Below are 14,472 nucleotides of genomic sequence, written 5' to 3' on the forward strand. Positions count from 1 at the left end.
ATATTTGTAACAAAGGTACAATCAATGAATAAATGGATAAAGTGAATGGAGTGAATAATGAATGATTTAATAGTTATGAACAAGGGGATAAAATGAAATGAGCAAAAATAAAATATTATAATATACTAGCCAATACTTTAATATATGTTAACTAGATGGTCGTGCATGGTACAAGGTCTGCCCAGTATTGTTCTACTTCTATTTATCTAACTGAAGTTCAAACATTTCGCTGACCTTTTCTCTTTTATGATCAACGTTCTTGTCTCTTATCATTTATGCCTCCTCACACTCACTTACTCTAACCGTTTTCATCCCCTATTTCCATGACTTTAATTTTGCCACCGACCCATGCAATACAAGGATGCAGAATGACTTTAGAATATGACTGTGATAAAAAAAATCTCCCCAAAAATGCACTGCAAAATTTGTTCAAATCCACTGTGTATATCTGTACTTTAGATATGCAAGAGAATTTCGGTATCTTTCATTACACTTGTATGGCAAAATTGGATTAACTTTTAAGATGTGACATCGCGACCACTGTCTCTGCTACCATGGTATGGTTAATACCCAAATAGTTATGAGAGAGTAAGATAACCAGTGATTTGAAGGACGTACATTGTTTAAACAAATATCCTATCTTCTTTGATATGAGAACATATCACTATTGACTGCAGGCCTTGAAAATATGTCGGACACGAATCTGTCAGCAGTTTTGTTTAAAGCCAAGGATTTACAGCTGGTATGTTTTAATTGTTAATTGCGCGTTATTAAAATCCCCATAGTCTCGGATATGTCTTCCATTTTGCTAGTACACTATTGAACTTGAGCTGACCTCTTATAAATATGTAGAGGTATTAAGGTAAATTGGCTTTCACCTAAATTCTCATTTGCAGGTCGAAAGACCCATCTGTGAGCCCGGAAAGGGAGGTGGGTGCATTTAGGTCATTCAATATACTTAAAAGTACACCAACCAAAGACATTCTGTAAATAAGCAAACGATAACTTGCACGACTACTGAAATCGTCCACTTTCATAACAACTAGTGTCATTAAAGCTGCACTCTCACAGATTGAACGTTTTGACAACTTTATTTTATTTATTCTCTTGGAACAAGCCAATTTTTGCGAAAATGCATGGAAACCAGTTATATAAGACTGCTGACAAAAAATTGATTTTTATGCAATGCATTTTTCTTAAACCGTTAGTAACGCTTAAAAACATTAATTTTTGAACGGAAAACTGTAAAAACAGTCAAACTGTGAGAGTGCAGCTTTAATGTTTATTCCCTTTATGCATTATTTGCAAGATTGATATGAATCTAATGAGCTATTCTGCATCTATATTACACACTGATATGGTTTATTGGTAGAGGTGCAGTTATGCATGCAGAAGGTCGGTATATGCGGGTCGGACGTGCACTATTGGCAGGAGGGTCGGATCGGTGATCGGTTTGTGGTGCAGGCGCCCATGCTGCTCGGGCACGAGTGTAGCGCCACCGTCACCAAGGTGGGAGACGGAGTGACACACCCAAAGTCGGTATGATGGTGTTGTACATTTATTGTATCAATTCTTTTGTTTTGGTGATTGAAACCATAAGCCTTCTTTTAGGAATTACCTGATTCCACGTTCATGGAAAGCGATGTGATGGCGCCTGGGGCCGAGGAACCATGAACCGTCCCGGGGGAGACGCAATGTCTGCAAAGCTCGAGCAACACCCCCCCCCCCCCCCAAGACACACACACCGCATAATTGCTTTTTGTTTTATAGTAAGCGTTAATCTTTAAAATGAGCGTGATGCAAATGATACAAGTCCCAGGTGAAGCTGTCAATACTCATTATAATGTGGCTTGATTCGTGCTACCGCAAATAAACAATTACAATTAGGCGAGCGCATCTATATATCATCTCAGTATATTGCTGTTGCAACTGCATATTCAGACATGTATTATGTACATCTGCATGAACGTTTTTGTATACAGGTGACCGTGTGGCTATCGAGCCCCATGGCGTGTGCCGGAAATGCGATGCATGCAAGACTGGCCGCTACAACTTGTGCCCGGATGTTTTCTTCTTGGCCACGCCCCCTGACAGTGGTGCCCTCGCCAGATACCACGTGCATGGAGCGGACTTCGTCTTCAAGTATTTATTGTTCTAATTGTTACATTAAATGAATTGTTCTGTTTTTTAATGTTTGTTAAGGAACGGAAAAAAAGTCTACGGTCACTGGAAAACAAAGTTACACAGCTCCATATGAGTAAACGACTCGACCTCGTTGGACTCTGCACATTTGTTCTAACCGTCATACATTTCCTACATACTCATATTAAGGTGATAATGTGTGCAGACTGTTTCTCTTACAGACTACCAGACAATGTGAGTTTTGAAGAGGGTGCCCTGATCGAGCCTCTGTCTGTTGGACTGCACGCATGCCGTCGCGCCCGCTTGTCCATGGGTCACCGCGTGCTCGTGTGCGGGGCGGGACCTATAGGACTATGCGCCATGTTGTCAGCAAAGGCTTTCGGGGCTGCTGCCGTTTGTGTCACAGGTACTTTTACGGTATATCGAATGCATTAGCACTAGTATATCACATGACTTCTTGTAACAATCACTAATGCGGGACTATAATACATTCACTGCAAGAAAATTGCAGATTTCAGACTTTATTCAATGCATTTCTTTTGTGTTTTCTTTACGAACAGTTAATACATGCAGTCGTTTTGCAGTATTATATACAGGCTTCTCGTATTGACCGTTGAAATTCTGTCTGGCATATTTATCATTAACTCCTTTCCAGATATTGATTCCGGGCGGCTTGAGTTCGCCAAGAAATTGGGAGCAAGCCACACCCTGTTGATTGAGAAAGGGCAGACGGAGGAGCAAGTGGCGGCCAAGGTCGCAGAGACGCTTGGAGCCGCCCCGGACAGAACCATCGAGTGCAGCGGCGCGCAATTCTCTGTCAACCTTGGCGTCTATGTATATTTTTGGTTGAAATATATTAATTTAACATATATGCTATATAACCAATAAGACACCGTAATATCCATATACATACATTTTTACAGTCATTCTCTTGTAAACGATAAATTACAGGCAGTGGTAAATTAAATAAGGCTGGCCTAATGGCAATCTCATTAAAACCATATCGTGACGTTCGCTACATTCTACGCTGTGTACGTCGAGACGTAACGCACTATTTACAACTCTAAATAACCACCTAATGAACCCAACTCAAAAACCTACACATGTACGCACACTTCTTCATGTATGATTGCGTGTTTCTTACAGGCGACGAAGCCAGGTGGAGTATTCGTTATTGTGGGTCACGGGCCCAGCAAGGTTGAGTTTCCGGTCGTCAGCCTAGTTGCTAAGGAGATCGCGATACTTGGATCATTCAGATATATAAACACGTTAATATCAATTTCTATTTAATTTCTGAGCCATTTTGGCTGTCTTATTATGATCATGAATATTCCATTTAGACGAGTCGCTTTTGAAACATTTTAGGAAAAACCTATACGTATAAGATTAGCTATACAAATGTATGTTTTGGCTCTCTGATTGTTTATCCGTGTTCCTATTTCCTTTTTAAATATTGTTTTGATTCTAGCTTAAAGTGACACCCCAAAAGCTAGTGCATTGTATCATATTCCCAATGTGATTGTCATGAAAGTGTTGTTAAGCATTTTAGGATTATGATAAATACATGTTCGACGAAAATTGAAAAGTAAAGTTATTTGTGTGTCCATTTCAGCTGGCAGACGGCTATTGACATGATCTCGTGTGGTAAAATCAACGTAGCTCCCCTCGTTACGCATCGTTTCACACTCGAGGATACGCTTGCGGCATTCGAGACGGCAAGGTCGGGTGTCGGGGTCAAGGTCATGATCGACTGCGCCAAACATGAAAAAAAATGAAATGGCGGGCAACACAACACTCTCGACGAACGATCGTTTTCTCTAGTGTTAGCAATGTATAATAAAATCGTTTTCAGGCAAGTTCACAATCTACAGGGTTTTGATTTATTTTACAGTCCCCCGGTTCATGTTTTGTAATAACGAGTTTTGAGAAAAGAATACAGCCGATGCATGCCGGTTGTAGACAGCTAAAGATTGCTGTATAAATACTAAATAGTTACAATTAAACCGTTCTTTATTTCTAAACTGTGCATGTAGTTTATGCTTTGAAATAATATTTCTCCCAGAAGACATCCATGGAGGAAATTATCCGACAAACTCTTTATATAAACAGAAATGGTGATTTTAGCCGATTCGACTACAACTCAAAACTCATTTTTCAATGAATGATCTGAACTTGAGAGAAAACAAATCCAAATCTGAACAGTACACTAAACACGAAAATAACGCACAACCTTTGGGTGTGATAACAATTTATTTGTTAGGATATTTCAGAAAAATAACATGAAATGAATTCATGAGCAGAAATAAAGAGTTGAGCATTTTAGACAATACACCAAGAAAAGCAGTGCCACTGGAAAACATGAGACGGTAAAACAGGTCAGCTATTTTAGACTGAAGTTCATGTTGTTGTTGTTGTTGTTGTTGTTGTTTTTAATTTGTAGAAGTGACTCGGTCATGTTTTGGCACCATTTTTCCACGTGATGCATTTGGTGATAAAATACAATTTAAATATCTTAATCAACCTGGTTGTAAGGGAGCCGGTACAGTCAAGATAATTTTTTTAGCAAACCGTAACTTTATCCACTCTCCCACAATGACTCTTACTAAACCGATGGATTTTTAAACCTTTGTTAAAAACATTAGTAGCACTACGTGATAATGCCAATCAACCAATCACGCTATACCATTTTAATAAATCGCGTGAGTGTGGACTTCAAACACAATATTTGAGCATATACCAGCATTTGTTGAAGGGTTATAGCCGCCAGTATCTTAGTTTTCAACAAGCCTAATCATTTGCCACACTTAATTTCGTGATAAAAATGTATTTTACAAACCATGAACGAATCCCTTTATTAAGACAATGTATGTTTTGCAAGTACAACTTTCAATTTAGTTTATGACAGTCGCATCAAAATTGATTGAAATTGAATTGATTGATATTCTGCCGTATGCTCGTTGATTTTAAAGTTAACAATAAGACCGTAACCGATTTGTGCTGCATAATCAGCATCATCGTCATACTTTTATCCATCACTTCTATCAAAGTTTTCACTGTCATCAATGTCATCATCCAGGGTTATTTCCTCGGTGATTGTTTCTGTTAAACTTTTTGCACTTTTCATACTTTTCGCACTTTTCACACTTTTCTCTGACCTAGCTACATTTGTATCTTTCTGTTGCTTACCCATGAACTTATCTATGTTGGTCTGCGCTTTGCTGAGCGAGCTAGAAGTCCTAGTGTGCACAAACTCTTCGAAAACCCTGTCTCTATACACGTCGGACTGTTTTACAGACCCCGCTGACTTTCTGGACTTCGGTCTATTTAAATCATACATCATCTGAAGCAAGAACGTGTCTGAGCACGGCTTAGGTATTCTTAAAATAGCTCTTGGAGTCATGAAGAATTTACCATTCAAGGACTGTTGTTTTTGAAACTTCATGTATTTGTCTATGCTATTAAATTCCATTCGTTTATTGCCGTTTAGGACGAGTCTCTCCTTGTACTTGGTATTTCTGTATGGATTGTTATAGTTGACCTTAGGTGGTGCCTTGCCACTTCCCATCAGGCGCACGCCCTTCCCCGTGGTCACTGTGAGACTGTTGGTGACCACGGACTCCGAGACCGTCTCCACTGACCGGATGGACGGGGCGGAGATGCTCGAATGGTCGCGATGTAAGTCAATAACGTCACTTGACCGCTCACGACTTAACAACGTCATTTTCTTTTGTTTTATGGGTCCGTCAGATGGGATGTATGGGTGTTCACTATCCGGTATTGAACCGTGGAATTTTGCACAATCAGATGACCTGTTAGCGGCGGATTTCGCCTTCATTGCAGCGAAGTGGGCATAGTTCACGGGCGTGGTGGGAGGGATGGGGGGAACAGCCCGGTACGTCATCCCGCCCTCCATTTCTGGTAGTCCAGGGCTCGGGTTAATCACACCTTTGTCAGGAGATGATGAAAACAGTATCTCAGAAACAGCCTTGCCGGAGCGAGGTTCCCGCCTGGCCCGATACAGGGCCTGTGCAGAAGTCTTGTAACTCCCAACACGTGTCTCATTCACGTACAAATGATGGTCAATTTCTTTTGAACCCACTGGTAGTCCACACAGAACAAAATGAGGCTTCTCTACCACAAATGCTGGTTCACTTTCCTCCGGCGGTATCTCTGGAGAATCCATGGTTGATATACCATAGTTCGCTGTCCTCACGCGCGAAAGGTGCTCCATCTTACGCACAGGGACGGTGGGGCCGGTCAGCCCTGTAACGGCGAGGTCCTCATGAAGTCCCTGGCTGTTCAGCACAAACTGAAACGATTTATCGAAGGTTACCATACCGGGACCCGGCTTATTTGCTTTGAACGTAGCCGAGAGCGGGGCCACATTGTTCGAGTTTCTCGGAGCGGCCTCGCCTCGGACCTGCAGGTTACCGACCACGGTAGACGCCATGATTAGACACGACTAAGAGTGCAGTTATAGCTCCATATGTATCCATTCATGTCTTAAGGTTTACTTCTCCCTCTAACTTTTCATTGGATAATCTGAAATACAAAAGCAACTTCGTTGGCAACTTGGCATAATATATAATCCAGTGCAACTTATGCAGTGTTCAAAGTTCATGTCAGTCATGAATAGTAAACAAAATGTCAGTGTCTGAACTTTATCCACATCACACTTGCCGAACGATATATTTTAATGGTGAATTTATTTTTTAACAGTCGGCAAAGGTGTTGAATGGTGACCTTTGTGAATGAACGATGGATTGCTGCACATATTATCAGTTTCAACACTGATTTCAACGAGTCGATCTTCAAGGAGATTGAATTTTATTCCTTTAAAATTCATAATTTGCCTCAATTAAGCTTCCAGATTTCTTACAAGTCCGCTTATCCGTTAATCTGTTAATCCATTTATTCACTGTGAAGTATATTGTATATTTGGTATTGTATTAGTACGGCACTTCATTGGAAACAATAGCTAGATTAATCTCAATTAAATAACAGTGATTTAATCGAAGCATGGTTGAGGGACGGCATTGTTCGATCTTTGATTATATCCTATATTGATAAAGTAGTTAACGTTAACACATATTCATTATGTTGTACATGTCAGATATAAAATGAAAATATTTAAAAACATTATGTGTGGGCATAAATACTGAGCTATATAACACTATTGATATGTATTTCAATAAGAATATGTACAAGTGCGTAACATGGCTTAAACATAAGGCTAACAAAACTGATACATGTAACTGATGGCATGACTCAATATAATTTTTTCTCGGTCTTAAATGAAAAAGGTTTCTTGTATTGTCCCCAGAAACCATTATCATTAACAATTCTTAACAATTTAGTATATATAATTATAAACATATTATAACTGATAAAAACATGTATTTACTTAAATAAATATCTTAGAAATCAATCGAAAGAAAATATACCTTCCAACTTTCTGTGTTCACCAGAGTAGTGTCTGTCAGTTTTAAAGTCCGGTATTTGAATGTTTAAATATTAAGTTTTAGAATCAGATGTACATTTCCAAACAAATGAATTATTTACTGGTTATCATTTAAATTCGAAAATAGGCTTTTTCTAGTTTATTTTCATTCAATTTTACTAATCTTTTATTCTCCATGTATCAGCGCTATGTATTGTCGTATAAAGCATGAGTTATTAAATCATAAACCTAAAATAATAGCTTATTTAAGGCTGTTTGTCAAACGAAGCATATTTCATTGTATTGAGATTTGATTTACAATCGATTTATGTGGAATAGACAATTACGACCATTAAAAGCAGTCGCCTCCGCTTGACTCACTAAAATGTTAAGGAATACGAACTAAGGTTTATACCAATACTAAGTCTGGTCGGAATTAAGCACGCAATTAATCGTGGTTGTGTTGCTTCCGTCCAGTAAGTACATTTAGGGTTTGCATGTTTGTGTTGGCCAGTGATAATCGAGGATTTTTTAATTTATCTTTTTGGCCCCCTCTATTTTCTGTAGATGGCCAAAACTGAACTCAAAAAAAATATACTTTTACATTCATCTATTTAGGTCATTTGCTTTTCAACGTCTCAAAAGTTAGGCCAAACCGGTGTTTGCGGATAATGTTATCATATAGGGTATATTATACCTTCCGACAAGCGAGAGTTTGGCCCGCAGGAGTTTGCGGGAAGTGTTCGTGACCGCTACACGTAGATCGATATTTTTGAGGTACCGAAATTGCCTGAACCTCACCTCCTCCCGTAGGGTAGCGCTTATCTATGTTGAACATTATTTAAAGACGTCAGCCTATCTCAACTTGCGTCGGCTGTTGGTTCATGAAATACCGACAACTGCCTTTAAAGTGCACGGCCAAATGCCATTCTGTAAGCTGTCATTGGTACACTGTACAGCAGATTAGCAGCCCATTGTAATCTGCTATTGTTTTATTTGAAACCGGCCTGTTCCCAATACAAGAAGTAACCTTGTAAAACACTGTCATCTTTAATCTCACAGAGGCGTCCTAGTTATCACAAGATATAAATAAAGTACACGGACTTAGCTTCCTACAAGTATACAATGTTGCTTATTTGTCCATGTATTTAATTGACTAGGGCTCGAACAAAGGGCCTCACTCATTGTTATTTTTCCCGAAAATACTGTTTATGAACGCATTACAAAATATGAGATAATTGAGTGATAATGCTCATATGGAACGATACGTGAATACCAGCGTGAATTTTCGAATTATATTGTTATTGATAATAAATATGTTAAAACATGATCAAAGTCATTGTTCGTAATTACATCCACAATTTATTAATTAATTATTTAATTCAAAATTTTGTACCTAGTATCAACATGCCGATAGATGTATAAGTATACTGTATCAACCATTCTGATGGTTGTATAACTCCAGTGTATCAAGCACGCTTATAGTTGTATAACTGAAGTTTATCAAGCACGCTTATAGTTGTATAACTGAAGTGTATCAAGCACGCTGATAGTTGTATAACTGAAGTGTATCAAGCACGCTTCTGGTTGTATAACTGACGTGTATCAAGCACGCTGATAGTTGTATATCTGACGTGTATCAAGCACGCTGAAAGTTGTATAACTGAAGTTTATCAAGCACGCTTATAGTTGTATAACTGAAGTGTATCAAGCACGCTGATAGTTGTATAACTGAAGTGTATCAACTATAGTGTATCAACCATTCTGATGGTTGCATAACTCCAGTTTATCGAGCACGCTTATAGTTGTATAACTGAAGTGTATCAAGCACGCTGATAGTTGTATAACTGAAGTGTATCAAGCACGCTGATAGTTGTATAACTGAAGTGTATCAAGCACGCTGATAGTTGTATAACTGAAGTGTATCAAGCACGCTGATAGTTGTATAACTAAAATGTATCAAGCACGCTGATAGTTGTATAACTAAAATGTATCAAGCACGCTGATAATTGTATAACTACAGTGTATCAAGCACGTTTATAGTTGTATAACTGCCGTGTATCAAGCACGCTGATAGTTGTTTAACTGACGTGTATCAAGCACGCTGATAGTTGTATAATTGACGTGTATCAAGCACGCTAATAGTTGTATAACTGAATTGTTTCAAGCACCGGATAGTCGTATAACTACAGTGTATCAAGCACTCTGATAATTGTATAACTACAATGTATCAAGCACGCTATGTCAAGCGCACTGATAGTTCTATAACTACAATGTATCAAGCACGCTGATAGTTGTATAACTACAGTTTATCAAGCATGCTATACCAAGCATTCTGATAGTTGTATAACTACAATTTATCAAGCACGCTATATCAAGCACGCTGATAGTTGTATAACTACAATGTATCAAGCACGCTGATAGTTGTATAACTACAGTATATCAAGCACGCTGATAGTTGTATAACTGAATTGTATCAAGCACCGGATAGTCGTATAACTACAGTGTATCAAGCACTCTGATAGTTGTATAACAACAATGTATCAAGCACGCTATATCAAGCGCACTGATAGTTGTATTCCTACAATTATCAAGCACGCTGATAGTTATACAACTACAGTGTATCAAGCATACTGATAATGCTGATAGTTGTATAACTACAGTATTTCAAGCACGTTGTTAGTTGTTTAACAATAGTGTATATAGCATGCTGATAATTGTATTACTATAGTGAATCAAGCATGCTGATAGTTGTATTACTATAGTGTATCAAGCATGCTGTTAGTTGTATAACTACAGTATTTCAAGCACGCTGTTAGTTGTTTAACAATAGTGTATATAGCATGCTGATAATTGTATTACTATAGTGAATCAAGCATGCTGATAGTTGTATTACTATAGTGAACCAAGCATGCTGATAATTCGATTACTATAGTGTATCTAGCATGCGGATAGTTGTTTTACTATAGTGTATCTAGCATGCGGATAATTATATAACTATAGTGTATCAGTCATGCGGATAGTTGTATTACTATAGTGTATCTAGCATGCCGATAGTTTTATTACTATAGTGAACCAAGCATGCTGATAATTCTTTTACTATAGTGTATCAAGCATGCTGATAGTTGTATTACTATAGTGTATCAAGCACGCTGATAGTTGTATTACTATAGTGTACCAAGCACGCTGATAGTTGTATTACTATAGTGAACCAAGCATGCTGATAATTCTATTACTATAGTGTATCAATCATGCTGATAGTTGTATTACTATAGTGTATCTAGCATTCTGATAGTTGTATTACTATAGTGTATCTAGCATGCTGATAGTTGTATTACTATAGTGTACCAAGCATGCTGATAGTTGTATTACTATAGTGTATCTAGCATGCTGATAGTTGTATTACTATAGTGTATCAAGCATGCTGATAGTTGTATTACTATAGTGTACCAAGCATGCTGATAGTTGTATTACTATAGTGTATCTAGCATTCTGATAGTTGTATTACTATAGTGTATCTAGCATGCCGATGGTTGTATTACAATAGTGAACCAAGCATGCTGATAATTCTATTACTATAGTGTATCAAGCATGCTGATAGTTGTATTACTATAGTGTATCAAGCATGCCGATAGTTGTATAACTACAGTGTATCTAGCATGCTGATAGTTGTATTACTATAGTGTGCCAAGCATGCCGATAGTTGTATAACTAAAGTGTATCTAGCATGCGGATAGTTGTTTTACTATAGTGTACCAAGCATGCTGATAATTGTATTACTATAGTGAATCAAGCATGCTGATAATTGTATTACTATAGTGCATCAAGCATGCTGATAATTGTATTACTATAGTGCATCAAGCATGCTGATAATTGTATTACTATAGTGCATCAAGCATGCTGATAATTGTATTACTATAGTGAATCAAGCATGCTGATAGTTGTATTACTATACTGAACCAAACATGCAGATAATTGTATAACTATAGTGTATCAGACAAGCTGATAATTGTGTTATTTTAGTGTATCAAGCATGCCGAAAGTTGCATTTCTATAGTTTCAAAAATGTAGATAGTTGTATTGCAATAGTGTATCAAGCATGCTGATAGTTGTATAACAAAAGTGTATCAAGCATGCTGATAGTTGTATAACAAAAGTGTATCAAACACGCTGATACAAGATACACGATACAAGAATCTTTATTTAAAGTCGGGTATGTGTTAACAAGAAACACATTAGCTCAATTAGCTATTTTCCGACATGAATAACAAACATACATAACAAATCAAAACATAACAACAAATCAAAACATAACAATGAGGTTGTGACCTGGAACTAAAAGTATATATGTTAAAATGAACACATATTGGAGCATGCATACAAATAGGAAAATAGGATTAGAGCATCGTGAACAGTGATAACACCAACAAGTTTTCCCGGCTGTACGGCCAGTCCACACGTGCACGGTTCCACTAGTTGATATACCACTGTTAAATGGTTAGTTGTTTCAACAATATAACTTAAAGGGTAATCATATACATTGAAGTAGCAAAATTGTAAGTAGCAAAATATACGAGGGAATAGCAGCTATGTACATCGATGTGTAGTTTGTAAAAAAAACAAAACAATCTTATAATTAATCTAGCATGATAGGAAAAATACTTTGCAAGTATTGCTTAGAGGAAGTATGATATCTATCATGTTATTTTGATGTTACACCTATCACTGTAAAAGAATGTTAATTGGAAAAATTGAACAAGTAAAGTCGTAACACCTAAACAAAACACTTGCCGAAAGAAAAACACAAGTAGTTGTTTGTGTTCGACAGATGTTATATAAATTTGAACAATCATAATTAGATGTTAGCCCATGTAGTTTAATTTAATAAGTTGTTATTTTAGTCAAAGAAGTCCGCTGATTTTTGTTTCTGGTATTTGAATCCCATATCTTGTCCAGTGGGTGTAAGCCATCCCACTGAAAACAAAACTCATTTTCCGTTAGGACAAAGGATAAAAGATATTCAGTGCAACATCTTATAGTTCTCAATTTCTTCTATTTTTTAAAGCAAAAAGGTATTATTTACACATTGAACATTTACAAGAGGGACCTGTCCAGGTGCGGATCAGCCTTCTAAATTCCAGGTAGTTTCGGGAGACCCTTATTTCCTTTGGGAGGCTGTTCCAAACCTGACTGGCCTCAAAGCGGAAAGAGTTTTTTTCCATATTTAGTTGTTTTTACTGATGGAACGTCTACACAGTCGTCTACACAGTTTTCGTATCTCAAATTAAAATGACATGTCGTAAAAGTTACAAGGTTTTTAACATATTCTGGTGAGATACCATACAGACATTTGTAGGTTTCAATAGCAATGTATCTTACTCTACTTAAATGTAATGTTGGCAATTGAACTCTATGAAGTAGATTTTCGTAAATTGAGGTGTAATCATTAAAAACAATTTTTAAAGTTCTGTATTGAATATTTTCCAATTTTTCTGTGTTGGTCTTGCTAAAAAAATGCCAAACGACAGGACAGTAGTTGAAATTCGATCTGTTAAAAGATTTAAAGATGATAACCTTAGTATTGGTTGTCAAAAATTTGCTTAGTCTTTGAAGAATATTCAATTGCTTAGCAGCTTTTTTGCATATTTTAGAAATCTTGGCATCAAAATTTAATAAACTATCTACCTCAACTCCTAAAAGTTTCACTTTCTCTTCACAAACAATGGTGTGATTAAGTATATTGAACTGTTTTATTACTTTAACAGACCTTGAGCCAACTGAACTTGCCTGAAATTTGTCAGAGTTAGCCTGCATTTGATTGGAAGTAAACCATATATCAAAATGTTACTTTCTTCTTCAAGAGTGGTCTTAACAACTTCAGGATTTTTATCACACACAGAAAAAGTATTGTCATTTGAATAATTATACAAATCTGCATTATTGATAAAGTAGAAGATGTCATTTAGGAAGATGTTAAAAACTAAAGGCCCTAGTATTGATCCTTGTGATACACCTTTCAGGATGGAGTCCCACTCACTGGTAATTTGACCAAGTTTGACACGTTGCTTTCTGTTATTAAGATAGTTGTGCATAAGTTTACATGCTGGGGCTGAGAGACCGTATGCATTAAGCTTATCTAAGATTAGATAATGGGGCAGGCAGTCGAATGCTTTTGAGAGGTCCATTAGAACTGCGCCTACATATTTGTTCTCATCAAAGGCTTTTTTCAAGTCTTTCACCAGCCTTAACAGGGTAGTTTGACATCCAAACGTTGTTCTGAATGTTGCCAGGAAAGGATGAAAAATGTTCTCAAAATGACTAATCAGTTGCTCACTTATGACCCGTTCATGTAATTTGGACATTGATGGTAAAATACTGACTGGTCTATAGTACTTTTCAATAAAGGGGACATCTTTCTTGAATATAGGGGTAACTTGTGCTAGCTTAAGACAATTTGGGAATGATCCTTGGTGAATTATTTCATTGGCCATGTTTCGGATGGGAACATGTAAAGTATCTTTCCAGCAATGATGATTTTGGGGGGAATAATAGTTAGTTACTAACAAATGCTAGTTGTATATCGATAGTGTATCAAGCATGCTGATAGTTGTATTACAATAGAAACTATTATCGTGTTAATTTCATTCAAACACTGCCGTTAGCATTGTAATTGTGTAAACGCAAAAAACAAATCTTTACTGGAAAGCACTTTAATTAGAATACAATTGCTTATAGACGAATGAAGAAGTCAATAGATAGGCACAGAAATGTGAAACACCACAACTGTCAAACTCGACAGTTAACGCTGGAGAGACACAGCCATGCCAAATACTAGGTCAATATCAAATACGACAACTATGTCAAACACACCAATTGACACTGGAGAGGCG

At 37.2% G+C, this 14,472-nt stretch overlaps 2 protein-coding genes across 3 annotated transcripts; one reads left to right on the forward strand and one right to left on the reverse strand.

Moving 5' to 3' along the window:
- Positions 1-589: 589 nt before the first annotated feature.
- Positions 590-4,010, forward strand: LOC128239144 (sorbitol dehydrogenase-like). The gene is made up of 8 exons (XM_052955639.1): positions 590-742; positions 897-930; positions 1,373-1,541; positions 1,981-2,142; positions 2,364-2,548; positions 2,798-2,976; positions 3,289-3,410; positions 3,755-4,010. The coding sequence occupies exons 1-8, from the start codon at positions 689-691 to the stop codon at positions 3,915-3,917; spliced, it is 1,068 nt and encodes a 355-aa protein (XP_052811599.1). The 5' UTR covers positions 590-688; the 3' UTR covers positions 3,918-4,010.
- A 374-nt stretch (positions 4,011-4,384) lies between these two features.
- On the reverse strand, positions 4,385-7,796 carry LOC128239066 (uncharacterized). Of its 2 annotated transcripts, none has more exons than XM_052955510.1 (2): positions 7,587-7,796; positions 4,385-6,451 (listed from the first exon to the last, which is right to left on the reverse strand). In XM_052955510.1, exon 2 carries the CDS (start codon positions 6,371-6,373, stop codon positions 5,168-5,170), a length of 1,206 nt encoding a protein of 401 aa, XP_052811470.1. In that variant the 5' UTR covers positions 6,374-6,451; positions 7,587-7,796; the 3' UTR covers positions 4,385-5,167. The 2 variants fall into 2 exon arrangements, with proteins under 2 accessions (XP_052811470.1, XP_052811469.1); XM_052955509.1 differs by having other exon boundaries at positions 4,385-6,684.
- Positions 7,797-14,472: the final 6,676 nt, after the last annotated feature.

This window comes from Mya arenaria, chromosome 6 (genome assembly GCF_026914265.1).
Source record: "Mya arenaria isolate MELC-2E11 chromosome 6, ASM2691426v1".
Taxonomy (NCBI): Eukaryota; Metazoa; Mollusca; class Bivalvia; order Myida; family Myidae; genus Mya; species Mya arenaria.